We start from the raw sequence: 17,872 nt of genomic DNA on the forward strand, positions 1-17,872 counted from the left end.
GTTAGAACTTTCCAGAAGCTGGTCAGCTAGCAATACCAGACATCAGGTGACTTGTGGTAGCCATCTTTAGTTGGTGTCTTTTCTTGTCTTTAAAAAGTCCTTTTTAAACAGTTCAGTATATGTTTGGTCAGCAGGTGAAATTACAGATTAACCTCTTTCATGTGCAAGTCACATCATCGTGACACCTCCCTATCACAAGGAATGAAAGGCATATTTCAATGACCATTTCATTATAGACATCCAAGTATTAAGAGAATTAAAAATAAGACATGCACACCCATTCACATCTTAACCTAATTGCATCCATTCTGTTCTACTATGATAGAAAGGTATACATGTTGATTCCAGCCTTTATCACTATAGGTTATCACCATAACACCACCACCTGGATGTTCCCCTTCAAGCCACTCGCCATCCTGACTTGGAAATATATTGCCATTCCCTCACTGTCATTGGGTCAATATCCTGGAATTCCCTTCCTAACAGCACTGCGAGTGTACCTACACCATTTGGACTGCAGTAGTTCAAGAAGGCAGCTCACCACCACCTTCCCAAGCGCAATTAGGAATGGGCAATGAATGCTGGCCTAGCCAGTGACACCAACATCCCATGAAAGAATTTTAAAAAACTATAGGGAGGGATTCATGCTGAGATTTCTTAGGAGAAACATAAAAACATAGAAAATAGGAGCAGGTCTAGGCCATTTCGAGCCTACTCCACCATTCATCATGATCATGGCTGATCCTCTACCTGAACTCCATACTCCTTGGTGCAGCTATACAGCTTACTGCTGTACAGCTGCAGTAAGACATCTTTGCTCCTATACTCAAGTCCCCTCACAATGAAGGCCAACATACCATTTGCCTTCTTAACTGCTTGCTGCACCTGCATGCTTGCTTTCAGTGATTGGTGTACAAAGACACCCAGGTCCCTTTGTACATCAACATTTCCCAATCTATCACTATTTAAATAATACTCTGCCATTCTGTTTTTCCTACCAAAATGGATAGCTTCACACTTATCCACGTTATACTGCATCTGCCATGTATTTGCCCACTCACTCAACTTGTCTAAATCACCTTGAAGCCTCTTAACACCTCCTCACTGCTCACATTCCCACCAAGTTTCATGCCATCAGTAAACTTGGAAATATTACATTTGGTTCCCTCATCCAAATCATTGATATATATTGTGAACAGCTGGGGCCCAAGCACTGATCCCTGCGGTACCTCACTAGTCACTGCCTGCCACTCCGAAAAAGACCCATTTATTCCTACTCTCTGTTTCCAGGAGGCCTTGAATGTGACTTTAAAACAAAGGGGTACTGTCTGTGAACACTCCAGACAAGCGGGCAAGCTAACTCTTATCAGCAAGACAGTTCTTCACACAGTACTGACAGCCTTGAGTCTCACAGCTGCAAATTTCTAGCAGCCTGATCAATTACCGCGCTCTCAGCAGGCAAGAACTTAAACTTGTATTTAAAGTGTAGTTAGTTAAAATTTGCACTTATGTGCATCTAATGGTTCATACCACCAAACTTTCCTTTCCAAATTTACCCATTCCATCCCCAACTTGGCCACAATCAGAGGATGAACCAGACCGATCACAACATTGGCATTCTGTTTAACTCTGAACAAAGTTTCCAACAATATATCCTCTCCCACCAGCCTCCATGGCAATACCTATTTCAGCCCATCTTGCTGATGAAATCTTTGTTCTCTCCAGATTTTACTATCCCAATGCTCTCTTGGCTGGCATCCACCTTCTACCTTCCATATACTCGATCTTATCCAAAGCTATGATGCCCATGTCCTAACCTACACCAGGTTGCATGCATCCATCATTCTTGTGCTCACTAACCTACATGGCTCCCAGTCCCTAATGCCTCAAATCTAATATTCTCATCCTTATGCTAAAAGCCCTTCATAACCTTACCCCTCTCTATCTCTAATTGCCCTCAGCTCTCTGAGATCACTGCACTCCTCCAATTCTGGTTTATTGAGCACCCCTGATTTTAATCACTTCATGATTGGTGGCCGTTCCTTCAATTGCTAAGGCCCTAAATGCTGGAAATCCCTCCTTACCCCTCTTTCCTCCTCTAAGATGTTCCTTAAAAGCTACCTCTTGGGCCAATCTTTCAGTCACATATCTTAATATCTCAGTACATGGATCGGTATTGGATTTTCTCTGTTAACATTCCTGCAAAACTCCTGAAGACATTTGACTATTTTAAAGTTGCTATATAAATGGAAGCTGTTATTCCTATTGCATTGGTGCTAATATGAATTGTAATTATACCCAGAATAGCAGATCATTGTTGCTAATAACACTACATTAATAACTGATGTGCCAAAATACTCAGATGCTTTTTTTACAGAATGTGCCACACTTGTAATATTTCAATGTGAATTTGTGTAGATATCAGTGCGTGAATGTACCAGCATTATTGTTGAGAGTCAGAAAGGAATGACAGTCTGCAGTACTCATTCAACAACTTTTGGTGAATTTATGGTCATTAGGGTGATGGATGTTAACCCTGGGGAATGGGCCAAGATTCCATTTTTTTTTGAGCAACCAATGTCAGCCACAGGCAGTTATAGATCAGGTACAGTCCAGCTAGAAGCAGGGGCTGGGATTCTGTCCGGCTGACAGGGGTCTCGCACGCTGGTAGGAGAACCGTGGGGAATCCCATCAGTTCCATGGGAGAGGCCTGGCGCAATCAAGTGTCCTTCAGCCACTTAAGTGGCCACCATTGGGCCTCCTCGGATTTGAGGTCACCAGTGGCGGAAGTCCTGCTTGCCTAGAGCTGCCAGCCAATCAGAGGCTGGCAACTCCTCATGCCACCAATGCCAGTGGGAGTAATGGCTGCTGGTGACATTGCACCCATCAGAGGTGCAGGATCATGGTGGGATGCCAGCCCAAAGATGAGGAAGAGCAGGATGAGGGTCACTGGGCGGAGATCATAGGACAGGAGAACAGGGGTGGGTTGGAGGCAAGGCAGGGAGGTGGCTCTCACTGTCCTACCCCCTTCCCAATGCCGGGTCCCTCAATCGAATGGAGACCGCCTGACTATGAAGGGCCCCCACACTCCCAGCCGCCGGAAGGCTGCTGGGAAACCTGACAGGGTTTGCTAGACAGCCTTCTGAGGATGTGGGAAAGCCACGCAGAAAGCCTCGTTGCTCACATTAAATCCCTGAGGCTCCACTAAATTGCAGTGGGGTCAGGGATAATGGGTGTCAATTGCCTTAATAATGAGCCTAATTGACATCCCACTGCTGCTGGCCAGGAACCCCAAGTCAGCCCCTTCCTCCTCCCAACTTAATCAAGGGGAGGTTCTCCCACCCCCAGCAGCCTGACATGGAGCCTCTCCCATGATAGGTGGACCTGGCTACCATGGTTCGACCACAACAGGCTGCATTAAATTCAGCCCAGAGTAACAATTCCCCCTATTCTGTTACGACAATGTACTTCAACACCATCTTCTGATGAGCAGAGTCTACTGTAATAAAGGTGCACATTATTTTCTACGAATTGCAAGCAATCAAAAAAGAGCATAAATGCCTTAATTTTCCTGGCTTTTATTTTTACAGAGGTGGTAAACATAAAACTCCATCGTACCATCAAGAGGGCAGAACCTCCTGTGCTTTCCAGCCAAAGGTTAAAGGATGTCAATAGTTAAATGAAAGAATGTCTGTCACACTTGACTATTTATTTTTCTCCACAGTGGCCAAGAATTTGGGAAATTGTCCTACATAGTTTCTAGTTCTTAGGAATGTGAAGGTGGCAATAGCTGATGAAACAGATCTTATCATTATATTGGCAAAGTAGCAGATTGCTCCAAGGTTCATGCTTGAAAATGACCATACTGAGTGGATTACCATGCCAAGTGACTACTGATTACGAAGAATTAAGAGGGGTTGCAATGACTATTAAAATGTATAACAGAAAACCAAACGCTGACTGAACTTGCCCATTAATATGGAACTAGAATGTAAATGAAGAGTTGCATTAATTTACCAAATGTAAGACTGCAAGCCAAATACTATTTCAGCAGTGAGCATGAGGCAGAGAAATTGCTGCTGTGAATGAAATGAGTGCCTACACAAGACAGTGGGAGACACAGAGCCACAATTATATCATAATACAGGGAGTGAAGCAGTAAGATGCCAGGAAGAAGCATGGGACTCTGAAACAAAAGCTGTTTATAAAGAGGTCAGAAGGGAAAACAACTTGCCTAGATATATCTCAGGACAAACTAAAAACTATGGCCTGAATCTTCAGGTCAGCGGCAATGCTGAGCAGATTGCTGCTGTCCGCAAAGATTTTCCCAACCTGTCAGGTTTGCCAGTGGGTGGTCAGGGGGTAACCAGGTCCAGTTGCAGGGGCAGGGAGTATTGTGTCGGGGTGGGGTAGTTGGGTGGTCGGGCGGTAGTCAGGTCATATCAGGGGGATAGTCAGGTAGTCGAGGACGTAGTCAGGTGGTCAGGGACCAGTCAGGTGTTCAGGTGAAGGGTAGTATGGTGGTTGGGGGGATGATTTGGCGGGGAGAGGGTGGTCGGTTGTGGAGTTACCAAGATGTTAGACTAGGTTTTAGACTGTCTAACATTTCCTGGGTAACTATCAAGGAAAGCACCGAAGATCTGTCCCAAGCCTCTGTCTGTAGCTCAGGGTTGGAGATATACACAGAGATTTCCAGGGAGCAGGGAAATTGCTCATTGGAATTTTAAACTTCCCGGGCAATTCCCACGTAAGTCTGGACTTCCGCAGAGTTCTGATTCACATCTTCCATCATGTGTCAGGTTTCCAACGTTGCAGAGACCAGGGAAAGAATTTTGCCCTTGTCGGGTGATCTCAGCAGGGGTGGGCAGGGGCAGGGGAGAAACCAACTGCCGCCCGCGATTGAGGCCACAAGGCAATTTCAAGCTGGGGGGCCAATAAAGGCCCGCCCAGCATGAAATGTGAGGGGCAGCGCTCGACACCGCCTGTGCGGGCGGGGGGAGGAGGGCCACTGGGGCGAGCGCCAACTTCACGCATGCGCGCAAGTGCGCACTTGATAATCTCCCTGAGGCACAGAGCTACCTCAGGGAGAGGAAGAGTTTTAAAAAAAATAAAGAAATGAAAAATGTTATGAAACGTCCCCGTATGTGACTCTGTCACATGAGCAGGAACATGTTATTAATTACATTTAAAAATTTTTATTTTATTTTTATTTGCTGTTGGAAACCTCATCCCGCCCATGGATGAGGTTTCCTAAAAAGTGCAAAGGCCGCTTGGTCTTTTCACCTGCCCGCCGACCGTAAGGTTGGATGGGCAGCAAAAATATTCTTTTAATAACCTTGTTAATGGCCTTAACAGGCCTTTTAATTGTCAGTGGATGAGCTGCTGACATGGGCGCGCACCCGCCGACCGAAATATCGCGCAACTGCGCGTTGACATCGGGGCGCTCGCCCGACGTCAACATGCGTTATTCCATGCTCAAGCGGGTTGGGCGCGCGCCCGCCTGCTGAGGTAAAAATTTTGCCCCAGGAGATTTGTGTCTTTAGGGAGAGTAAAATCAAAATAAATCTGGTTATAGTAAACATTCCAAAGTTGAAAAGCCAATTTGTGAATTTGAAAAGCTAGACCCAATCAGTTTACTGGAGAAATGGATAGGTCTTCTTGAGATTCTGCTCCTAGCATGAGCATGGATCGTAGAATTAAATGCAGCAAATTAAGCCTGCAGATCTGTGCACACAAATGCCTGATCTGTTCCCCCATCAAGTAAAGATCATGCTGAGAGGAGAGATTCAACATTTACTGTATGTGGTTAAAAGCAAAGAACAGATGTGAACTTTGTACCATTCTCAGGATGTACAGAAGAGATAAAAACAAATTAAATGTAGGAGGATAGTATGCTAGTCAGGGACGATCTGACAGTCAATAAATGCCAGCTGTATCCACAGAGGAGAAGTGGTCACAGCTAATTAGTATAGAAATGTATGACGGCACAAGTAGAAAACCAATAATAATAGCCTGCCATAGATCATTGAGGCAAAATGATTAAATCAATATGGAATTGTTTGAGTAGATTGGGATCTTTATGAGGAGAAGGATATTAATCTTGGACAAGTTTAAATTAACCAGAATTAAAGTGAAAAGAATTGATGTCATTTTTGAAAAACAAAGACAATTTTATGGAGTTTGTGCAAGATTACTTTTTGTCTCAGAGGAAGAATCTTCCAATATTCTGTACCGGCAATGGCAGTGTAAAGTATCAGATCTTACACACACAGTGCATTAACTCCCAGTCTGAGCGTTACATCTTGTTATGCACTACAGAAGCCTGAACATGGTTGACTTCAAAGTAATTGATGGGCATGAAGCCCACTGTGCCCATTTCTTCCTCAATCTCAGATTTAACTAGAAAATCTACCCAATATTTTGACCACATAAGCAGCTAGTGATAGACAGGGCTAAGCGATCCCACAACCAATGGATCAGATGTAAGCTCAACAGTCCTGCCACATCCAGTTGTGAATGGTGGTGGACAATTAAATAACTCACTGGAGGAGAAGGTTCCACAAATATCCCCAACCTCAATGATGAAGGAGCCCAGCACATCAGTGCAAAAGATAAGGCTGAAGCATTCGCAACAATCTTCAGCCAGAAGTGCCGAGTGGACGATCCATCTCTGTCTCCTCTGGAGGTCCCGAGCATCACAGATGCCAGTCTTCAGCCAATTCGATTCACTCTAAGTGATGTCAAGAAACAGTATAAGGCACTGGATACTGCAAAGGCAATGGACCCTGACAATATTCCGGCAATAGTCCTGAAGATGTTTGCTCCAGAACTGCCGCCCCGCTAGCCAAGCTGTTCCAGTACAGCTACAACACTGGCATCTACCCGGCTATGTGGAAAATTGCCCAGGTATGTCTTACACACAAAAAGCAAGACAAATCCAACCCGGCCAATTACTGCCCCATCAGTCTACTGTCCATCATCAGTAAAGTAATGGAAGGAGTGATCAACAGTGCTATCAAACGGTGCTTGCTTAGCAATAATCTGCTCACTGACACTCCGTTTGGGTTCCACCAGGGCTGCTCAGCTCCTGACCTCATTACAGCCTTGGTTCAAACATGGGCAAAAGAGCTGAACTCCCGAGGTGAGGTGAGAGTGACTGCCCTTGACATCAAGGCAGTATTTGACAGAGTGTGGCATCAAGGAGCCCTAGCAAAACTGGAGTTAATGGGAATCAGGGGGAAAACGTTCCACTGGTTGGATTCACACCTAGCACAAAGGAAGATGGTTGTGGTTGTTGGAGATCAGTCATCTCAGCTCCAGGACATCACTGCAGGAGTTCCTCAGGGTAGAGTCCTCGGTGCAACCATCTTCAGCTGCTTCATCAATGACCTTCCTTGCATCATAAGGTCAGAAGTGGGGATGTTCGCTGATGATTGCACAATGTTCATACCATTCGCGACTCCTCAGATGTAGAAGCAGTCCATGTACAAATGCAGCAAGACCTGGACAATATCCAGGCTTGGGCTGACAAGTGGCAAGTAACATTCACACCACACAAGTGCCAGGCAACGAAATCTCCAACAAGAGAGAATCTAACCAATGCCCCTTGACTCTCAATGGCATTACCATCACTGAATCCCCCACTATCAACATCCTGGGGATTACCATTGACCAGAAACTGAACTGGACTAGCCATATAAATACTGTGGCTACAAGAGCAGGTCAGAGACTAGGAATCCTGCGACAAGTAACTCACCTCCTGACTCCCCAAAACCTGCCCACCATCTACAAGGCACAAGTTAGGAGTGTGATGGAATACTCCCACTTGCCTGGATGAGTGCAGCTCCCACAACACTCAAGAAGATTGACACCATCTAGGACAAAGCAGCCCGCTTGATTGGCACCACATCCACAAACATTCGCTCCCTCCACCACCGACGCACAGTAGCAGTAGTGTGTACCATCTGCAAGATGCACTGTAGGGATTCACCAAGGCTCCTTAGACAGCACCTTCCAAACCCACGACCATTACCATCTAGAAGGACAAGGGCAGCTGATGGATGAGAACACCACCACCTGGAAGTTCCCCACCAAGTCACTGACTTGGAAATATATTGCCATTCCTTCACTGTCGCTGAGTCAAAATCCTGGAACTCCCTTCCTAACAGCACTGTAGGTGTACCTACACCACAGGGAATGCACTGGTTCAAGAAGGCAGCTCACCACCACCTTCTCAAAGACAACTAGGGATGGGCAATAAATGCTGGCCTAGCCAGCGAAGCCCACATCCCATGAATGAATTTTTAAAATCCCATGTGCATGCCCCAACCTTTATTTTGCTTCCCAGATGATGATTTACATGTGTTTTATATTTCCTGCCTTTACTTTGTGTTTTGCCATCTGTGAGGGTTCTGCAATCTGATTGGTTGAATAGCCTCTCTGCTTCTTGCCTTGCTCGCAGACACCACAGATCCTCTTAGAAGCCACCAAATTCAGACTGATGCCAAAAGAGTGGAAGTCTCCACTGACAAGCCTACCCACATTCTCTGGCAACAGTACACGAGGTGAATGGCGAAAGCTATTCCTTTGCCACTCTCAGTAAACTCTGAGCCCTTACACTTTAGCTTTTGGCCTTTCTCCAGGACTTTGTGTATATTCTCCCTCAAGTTTACAGCAGATGATCAGAAGATTTTCTGTGGAAATCCAGCCCTCGTATTTCAAGCCCAAGAATAAAACAAGAAAACCTCTTTATTTCAGCTTATTGGAATTATTGCATGATCTTTCTTGATTTCAGAAGGTGAGAAAATGATTCTACACTGGACTATTACCTAGGTTCAAACTGCTCAATAAAATTATTAAGCACTAATTTACGTTCATGGGGAAAAAAATTATAACAAACACTCAAAGTGCTTCACAAGTACTGTTCTGGAAAACTGATACTGAGCCAAGAAGGGAAAGATTGGGAAAGAGGACTAAAAGCTGAGCTTTAAGGAAGTTTTTACAAAGAAAAGAGGACTGGAGAGGCAGTGGTGTTTAGGAAAAGCATCCCAAGCAGTAGAACCCAGGCATGTGCAGATTCTGCATCTGTGGTGAGGTGATGAGGGAATGTTGAAGTGACTGAGAGAGGGAGGTTTTAATAGTCAACAAATCTGAGGGAAGCAGCTGTCCAGCCATTTAAATTGGACAGCAAGAGGCTTAAAGGAAGAAAAACTTACATTTATGCAGCACCTTTCATGACGCCACAATGTCCCAAAATATTTTACAGCCAGTGAAGTATTTTTCAAGTGTAGGCCTGAATCATCTGATATTGGGGGAGGCAAACGATTCAACTTAAGTCACTGATGCGCCTCGGGATTCTGAGAAATTCCCGATACGAGTGCACACGCAGTACCCATGCAGGAAGTTTAAACTTCCGATTATCAGTTTTATTCTGCACTGATTGTTGCACAATTCTCTACAACAGTGCAACCAGTTAGCAATAACCATGCAGACTCGGGCTGTTTGCCCTAAACCTACCCTGGCTTTCACACACATTTACTTAGAGCTTTTCCAAGCATGTTTAAAGCCTGCTAAGGAGCACAGTTCAAATTAAATCAGCTGGAGTGTCAAAGAAGCCCAATGCCACAGCAACCCCCAGCAATGATCACCCTCCCTCGACAATATTCACCCCCTCCCACCAATGTTCAAACACTCCGCCAATGTTCAGTCCTTCCCCAACAATAGTCATCCCCTCCAAGCAATGTTCGCACCCCCTCCCAACAATATTTTCCAACCTCTCCCAGCAATGCTCAATCCCCCTTCTGCAATGTTCATACACCCTCCTGTCAATGTGCATCACCCCCTCCCATCAATGTGCATCACCACCCCAACAATGCTCAACACCCCCAGTAATGTTCACCCGCATCCCCCAGCCTCCCAGCAATGCTTACCACCACCCCCGAGAATATCCATCCCAGACAATGTCCAGCCCTTCCTCCCGAAAATGGTCACCAGTCCCTGACACAATATTCAACCCCTCTCAGCAATGCTCACACCCACCCCCAACAATGCTCACACCCACCCCCAACAATACTCACACCCACCCCCAACAATGCTCAGCCCCTCTCCCAGCAATGTTCACCCCACTGCCAGTAACATTCACCTCACCACCAGCAATGATCATCACACCCATGCCCCAACACCCACCCCCAGGTTGTTCAACGCCCCCCCTTGACAATACTTTCCCCCTCTTGATAATGTTCACCCCACCCGGTATTCCTGACTACTGCCTGCACGATGTCAGGAAAGTCAGCACTGTGCAGGGATGGGAGACTGAGAGGGGGGGAGGGGATGAACATTGTTGGGAGGGTGAGAGTGGTGAGAATTGCTGGGGGTGAGTGTGGGGGTGTACAATATTGGATGTGAAAGGACTTGAGCATTGTCAGGGTTGAGGGGACTTGAGCATTGTCAGGGGTGTGAGGGTGTGAGCATTGTCAGGGTGAGGGGGAGTGAGCATTGTCAGGGGTGTGAGGGTGTGAGCATTGTCAGGGTGAGGGGGAGTGAGCATTGTTGAGGGTGTGAGCATTGTCAGGGTGAGGCAGAGTGAGCATTGTCGAGGGTGTGAGCATTGTTGGGGTGTGAGGGGGTGAGCATTGTCGGGGTTTGAGGGGGTGAGCATTGTCAGGGGCGTGAGGGGGTGAGCATTGTCGGGGTGTGAGGGTGTGAGCATTGTCGGGGTGTGAGGTGGTGAGCATTGTTGGGGTGTGAGGGTGTGAGCATTGTCAGGGTGTGAGGGTGTGAGCATTGTCGGGGTGTGAGGGTGTGAGCATTGTCGGGGTGTGAGGGGGTGAGCATTGTCAGGGTGTGAGGGTGTGAGCATTGTCGGGGTGTGAGGGTGTGAGCAGTGTCGGGATGTGAGGGAGTGAGCATTGTCGGGGTGTGAGGTAGTGAGCATTGTCGGGGTGTGAGGGTGTGAGCATTGTCGGGGTGTGAGGGTGTGAGCATTGTCGGGATGTGAGGGGGTGAGCATTGTCGGGGTGTGAGGTAGTGAGCATTGTCGGGGTGTGAGTGTGTGAGCATTGTCGGGGTGTGAGTGTGTGAGCATTGTCGGTATGTGATGGTGTGAGCATTGTCAGGGTGTGAGGGGGTGAGCATTGTCAGGGTGTGAGGGTGTGAGCATTGTCAGGGTGTGAGGGGGTGAGCATTGTCGGGTGTGAGGGGGTGAGCATTGTCGGGGTGTGAGGGGGTGAGCATTGTCGGGGTGTGAGGGGGTGAGCATTGTCGGGGTGTGAGGGGGTGAGCATTGTCGGGGATGAGGGTGTGAGCATTGTCGGGGTGTGAGGGGGTGAGCATTGTCAGGTGTGAGGGGGTGAGCATTGTCGGGGTGTGAGGGGGTGAGCATTGTCGGGGTGTGAGGGGGTGAGCATTGTCGGGGATGAGGGTGTGAGCATTGTCGGGGTGTGAGGGGGTGAGCATTGTCAGGGTGTGAGGGGGTGAGCATTGTCGGGGTGTGAGGGGGTGAGCATTGTCGAGGGCGTGAGGGTGTGAGCATTGTCAGAGGGGTGAGGACATAAGCATTTTTGGGGATGAGGGTGTGAGCATTGTCGGGGATGAGGGGTGGAGGATGAGCATCATCGAGTGATGAGGGAAAGCGAGGGCTTGAGCATTGTCAGGGATGTGAGTGGGTGAGCATTTTGGGGGGTGGGTGGTGAACATTGTCAGGGGGGTGAGAGGCTGTACAATGTTGGGGCAAGGGGTGGTGAGCATTTATATGTGGTGTGAGGGAGGGGTTGAGCATTGTCGGTGGGTGTGGGGTAACATTAACATTGTTGGGGCGGGGTGAGGCTGTGCCATTTCGGAGATTGACGGTTCCATTTAAAAACAGTGTAAATCAATGAATTCACAGAATCATAGACCGGGATTTTCCGGACCCGCCGTGGGTGAGGCGGCGCCCCAGCCAGAAGTCCATGGAAGATCGTGGTGGTGGGCGGGTGTGGAAAATCCCGCCAATAGAATTGTTACAGCGCAGAGGAAGGCCATTCAGCCAGTCGTGTCTGCACCCGCTCTCTGAATGAGCAATTCACCTAGTACCATTCGCCCACCTTCTCCCTCTAAACTTCTATTGAACTTGCCTGCACCACACTCTCAGGTAGTGGATTGACAAGAGGGTTGACTAGATGGCGCTGGGAGATGGTGTGCCTGATGTCTCCCTGCAGCAATGCCATTTTGCCCGTGCTGTGAAAGATGGCAGATCAGCCACCATTATACAGAGCCCAAATGAGCCACCTAAATGGCTAGTTAAGAACGGGAAAACATAAGGACATAATAAATAGGAGCAGGAGTAGGCCATGTGGTCCCTCAACCCTGCTCTACCATTCAATAAGATCGTGGCTGATCTGACTGTGGCCTTATCGCCTGTCATAACCCTGACTCCCTTGTATATCAAAACCTGTCTAACTCAGCCTTAAATATATTCATTGTCGCAACCTCCACTGCCCTCCAGGGTAGGAAATTCTAAAAATTAACAACCCTTTGAGAGAAGAAATTCCTCCTCATCTCCATTGTAAATGGGAGATCCCTTATTCTGAAACTGTGCCCCATAGTTCTAGATCCCTCATGAGGGGAAACATTGGGAGGGATTTTATGGAGCCCACAAGAGCAGGAAATATGGTGTGTGTGGTGAAAGATGATAGACCTTAAACAGCGAGTCTTTGGTTCATGATGAAAAGGGGGGGGGGTGGTGTAGCTTCACTTAGTCTCCTGACTCTCTTCACCGCTGTATTCAAACTGAGCCAGTCCCAGCCACAAACGTTATACCCTCACCGTCAACTCCCCAGCTTGTCTCAAATTAATCAGACAGCTAAAAACCTGAGCATCCGACTCAACTATATCACTGTTCCTTCACTATCACTGGGCCAAAATCCTGGAATTCCCTCCCTAACAGCACTGTGGGTATACCTACACCACATGGACTGCAGCGGTTCAAGAAGGCAGCTCACCACCAACTTTTCAAGGGAAACTAGGGATGGGCAACAAATGCTGGCCTAGCCAGCGAACCCCACATCCCATGAATTAATAAAAAAACATACAAAGGTAAACTTCTGACTCCATATCATTGACATCACAAGAACTATCTCCTTGGCCAAGATTTTACCGCCCCTCCCACCTGGCGGGATATTACGGTCTTGCCAAACTGAATGGAGATTTAAATGGCTCGCCACATCCGTCGGGGGTGGAGACGTGCCACAGCGGGTCCATAAAATTCTGGCCCTTATTTCTATCTCCCTATATTTGCCCACACCTACCTCAGTCCAACTGCCCCTCAAACCCTCATCCACGCATTTGTCATCTTGAGATTTGACTGTTCCAACAACCTTAGAAGATCTTTCATTCGCCACCCTCCCTAGTCTTTGACATATCCAAAGCTCAGTCTGCAGATGTAATCACTGGTAGGTAAGCAGAGAGTATCATTCATTCATCATAGGGAACCTGTCACTCCTTCAGGGGATATCTGATGGTAATGGTATTGCAGGAAATAAATGACATCAACTAGCAGAGGATAATGAGAATCTATGTGCCGTTAGGAATAAACAAAGATAATAGACCAGAAGTGGCCTCAAAAGAACTCAAAGAATTTTCCTTGTCGTCCTCTACGTTTATTTACCTTCATTGCTTGTAATGTCACAACCCCAGGACAATGTTTACAAAGGCTTTAGGAGCAGTGAGAAACAAGATGTATAAGGCCCAGGCAGATATAGTTTTTCAAGTCGGGGCTTCCTATATTCTTCCCATCAGCTAACATGGTGTGCTGCACACTAAAGGCACATTGGCTAGGGGAGCAGTTAGTTCTGATGCACAGGTATTCAGCACTTACAGCCAGGTTATTATCAGGGTCCATATTTTCTTGACCAATGCATTCAGCCATGTCAAAACATCATGTTGAGTGAACCAAATTTGGTGAACATTGGCACTGTGTTGGTGGGGACCTCAGAAGGAAGCCAGGTTAGATTGCCCATTTGGCACTTTTGGCTAACGATACATTGTAAGCAGTTTAGCCTTCAAACTCTTTCACTCTCACGTTGGACTCCACCATGGTTCAGGATGCTCATGGAATCTTCCCCTCCTATTAATTGCCTGATTTTCCACCACCATTTTCGACTGGATATAATCTGAATCAATGTAGAAGACTCTCAAAAGACTGTATACGGCTGTACACCAGTTCCAGAATGCTCATCCTGCCGGTGACAAAGGACATATACAGGAGGCATCTGAATTTTGATGCGTTAAGTGTGACTATGCATGTTGCTTCCAGCTTGAACACCAGTCCCAAATGCCAATGGAGACCATTTTCCAGAGTTTCAGTGCCTGAATCTTGTTGCAATTCAATGACTAAATTATTGTGAACAGTTATGCTGATTTTTACCTTGCCCTTGGTAACAATTGTTTACAAGTGAATGGCTTGCTAGATTTGTTAGGCCATTTCAGTGGACGTTAAGAATCAATCGCTTCATGTAGGACTAAAGTCACATGTCGATCAGACTGACCCCCTTCTCTAAAGAAAGCTAGTGAATGAGAAATTACCAGGTTCACGATACTCAGTTTCACAAGTTACAGTGGTGGAATTTAAACTCATGGCTGCATCCATCACCATTAGACTACCAAATCCTTTCAGAAACAGATGCAGGTTTTGAACAGGAGAGGGTCAGGTGTTTTGTCTGCCTAACCCCCATTTCCTTTATGGTATCAATGTATAAGACAAGACTAGCGGGATAACCTAACCATCTGGAAATACTACCAATTCCCCCAATAGCCAACCTGTTGCAATGTCATAATGCAAGTGTACTTGTTGTACAGCATTGCATCATAATTTCCATAGGCCAGCAACCTCAAAGAGATTGAGTGCCTTCTAAGAAAGTGACAACAACAGCAAGTGGTACCTCAGGGTGAAAACCTTTTCTTGGCAATTTTCGCCAGACCGACCCACCATTGCTCCCTCTCCCACAGAGCGATAAGATGCCATTCCAAATTTCTGGTGTCTCATAGGGTCAACAACCAGGAAATTTCAAAAATATGCCAGGTCCTTATGAACTCATCTCCAGAATTTTGGACAGAGTCAGTGTCCAGGGAGACTGGTGGGCTGAACAAGCGGCCCACCGTATCTCTGGGTGCTGCAGCTGCCAATTGGAATTCCAAAGCCCTAACAAGTTACAAGGTCAGAGTTGCAAGGTGCATTTAGAAAGTCAAGTTTTAAATCAAGATGGCCATGGGTTACACACAGGAATGACACTTAATTACTCTTCAGTTTATGAAGTGCCCCTGTTTCTGTACAAATGGTAACATCAACTGTAGATCAACATGCTTCTCTGTTTCTCAGAATATTTCTCTTTTCAACACAGGTGGATGTCCATGGAAATATTCTCCTAACGACCCTTGAAATTAGGAATGAAGTGACAGCTTCTGAGATGTTGACGAATATCAATGATCCAAGAACGACCATGTTTTCTTATGGCAGTGCCAACATCCAGTACAGGAGGCCAGCTACAAGCAGAGACAGCTATGGTAGAAGCACAATAGAAAGACATATGGTTCAGAAGAAGGGACGGTTACGGCGACGAACGTCACAACTGAAAATTAAAATCCCAGATCTGGCTGACGTGAATGCCATAGACAGGTGGTCACGGGTGGTCTTTCCTGTTACATTTGGGTTTTTTAACTTGGTTTACTGGCTCTACTATGTGCACTAGCTCTAACATTATGTACAGTACAGGTAGAATTCCCTCTTGTTTTCTTTTATTAACCCTTAAAGAACTGTAATAGCAGTATAGCAACAACCTCAAGGTAAGATATTCAGCCCTAATATTGTTTTGGGGATTAAATACATAAATGTATCTGTCAATGAACTTGTTTCTGATCACTGTGAATGGTTTGGCTTTAAAGTATATCGCTGTAGTTCAATGCTTAACTCCAGGTGATAGCCATTCAGTAACTTCTGCTTTAATCATTTAGGACTGAATTTAATGGTCATGGCGGTGGCCCACCCATCCTATGGAAAGCCGGTGACAACCGTGCTACAGCAATTTATGGGAGCCCTGACAGGATTAAAGGTCAGGCAGTTATCTGGCTGCTGTTGGGGTTCCTGGGCCTGAAGGCAAAGATTCAGCTCCCCAAGGGCCGCCAGCCAATCAGAGAGCCAGCAGCTGTCAGTCCCAGCTGTACCACCAGAAGTGGTGGCTACTACTGGAACTGTAGCAGCCTTGGAGCAGCAACCGGGAGGGAGGCTGCAGAAGACAAATGAAAGAGGTGGGCTCGCTAGGGTTAGTCAGACAGGACTTGGCAGAGAGGCAAGGATCCATATAATCAGGAAGGAAGGCATGGTGTGGAAAGCCCATTGCCTTCCCGACTCCACACAGCACCCCCCTAATTAAATTAGCAGTGAGGAAGGTCAAGGACCACCTTCCTGAATACCAATTGGGGCCCTTTGGCCAATTAAAGGCCACATGGGCCTCAACTTGCCACCACTGGTGGTATTCTATCAGCAACATGAAGGGCCCACACCATGTGGAGAGGCCACTCAGTATGCCCAGCAGGCTTGGGGAGGGGGTTGGCCCTTGATTGGGCACCCTGTGCCCCTCAGAGGGCCCTTCCAGAGACAAGGGCCACCCCTGCTGAAAGACTCCTCCCATCCTCCACAACGAGCACCCTACGCCCTCATCAGGGCCTGCTTGATTGACCCCAACAAGTCCACCTCCCTCACTTGTCTTCTGGGGCCTCCTCAGTGGTCACTAATTTGGGTCTCCTGCAGTACCAGCAGTGGCCATTTCTCCCAGTGGCGCCACTGAGATTCAAAAGCTGCCAGCCCTCTAATTGGCCCGCAGCTCTTGGAGGTGGGATGTTTGCCTCTAAAGGCACGGGAACCCCAACAGAAGGCAGTTAACATTTAATCACGTCAGGGTTCCTAGGAATGGATGCAACGGGGTTGCCACCTGCTTTCTAGCTGGAAAACGGGGCCTCCACTACAGCCATTAAATTTGTCCTGGTGTATATCCCCACCCTCCCTCTGGTAGAATACCAGTGGCGCTGGGATGAGGTCTTTAAATGGCAGCTAATTGGCCACTCAAAGGCCTCAGTTGGCCTCCAGGCCATTCCTGACTTAATCGGGATGAGTGAGGAAGGCGATGGGCTTTTCATTCCTGCCTTCCTACCTGATCAGATGGTAGGAGCAGGTGAATGCTTAATGCCTTTGTATGACATCCCTTTTGTCCATTATTTTTCAGTGTTGACCACTTTATTTTAAATTAATTGACATCTACAAAAAAAAATGGGCAATTACAAAGGCATCATGCATGTGTCTGCTAATATCAGTAACAGCAATTTCTAAGCCAAATTGAGTAACCAGGCGGGAGAGAGTCAGATTGGTTGGGGCGGAGGGAGGGGGTGGGTGGGAGCAGGGGAGGTTAAACTGTTGGGGTTGAGCAACCTAAACCACCACCCAACCACATTTCTGTCCTCTCGATATCCACCACAGCCCCCTACCAAACCCTGATTGCAGCTCCGATGTCCTTGCTCCATCCCCCAGAATCACAGCCACAATATCCTGGATCCAACTCTCCTGATTACAGCCTTGATGTTGTCACACCATCCTAGCCCCAGTTGCAAACCCCATGATGCGAACCTGATGCCCATGTTCATTTCTCCCCCCAGCCCCAATTGCAGCCCAGAGCACTCAGCATTGACTGACCTGGGGAAATGTCCCCGTGGATTTCTGGCCTCCTGCTACTATTTTGTACTCCCACCCACCAGACAAGTTGCCAATCACCATCTGTCAGGCAGGGGTTTGAAGAAAATTATTTAAATGAGACCCAGGCTTTAAAACCGTGCTACCACGCCCCTCTTC

At 47.1% G+C, this 17,872-nt stretch overlaps 1 protein-coding gene across 5 annotated transcripts in view; it reads left to right on the forward strand.

The window, feature by feature from the left end:
- LOC144688455 (gamma-aminobutyric acid receptor subunit beta-1-like) overlaps positions 1-15,722 on the forward strand; it is a 383,572-nt gene extending 367,850 nt beyond the window's left edge. For 3 of the 5 annotated variants that reach the window (XM_078555074.1, XM_078555257.1, XM_078555341.1), the window contains exon 9: positions 15,375-15,722. In XM_078555074.1, the coding sequence (XP_078411200.1) occupies positions 15,375-15,722 (348 nt within the window). Of the gene's footprint in view, positions 1-14,320; positions 14,334-14,982; positions 15,023-15,352 lie in introns of all 5 variants that reach the window. The other 2 variants (XM_078555167.1, XM_078555427.1) reach the window with 2 other exon arrangements.
- The last annotated feature ends 2,150 nt before the right edge of the window (positions 15,723-17,872 follow it).

The sequence above is a fragment of the Cetorhinus maximus genome, chromosome 1, assembly GCF_964194155.1.
Source record: "Cetorhinus maximus chromosome 1, sCetMax3.hap1.1, whole genome shotgun sequence".
Lineage (NCBI taxonomy): Eukaryota > Metazoa > Chordata > Chondrichthyes > Lamniformes > Cetorhinidae > Cetorhinus > Cetorhinus maximus.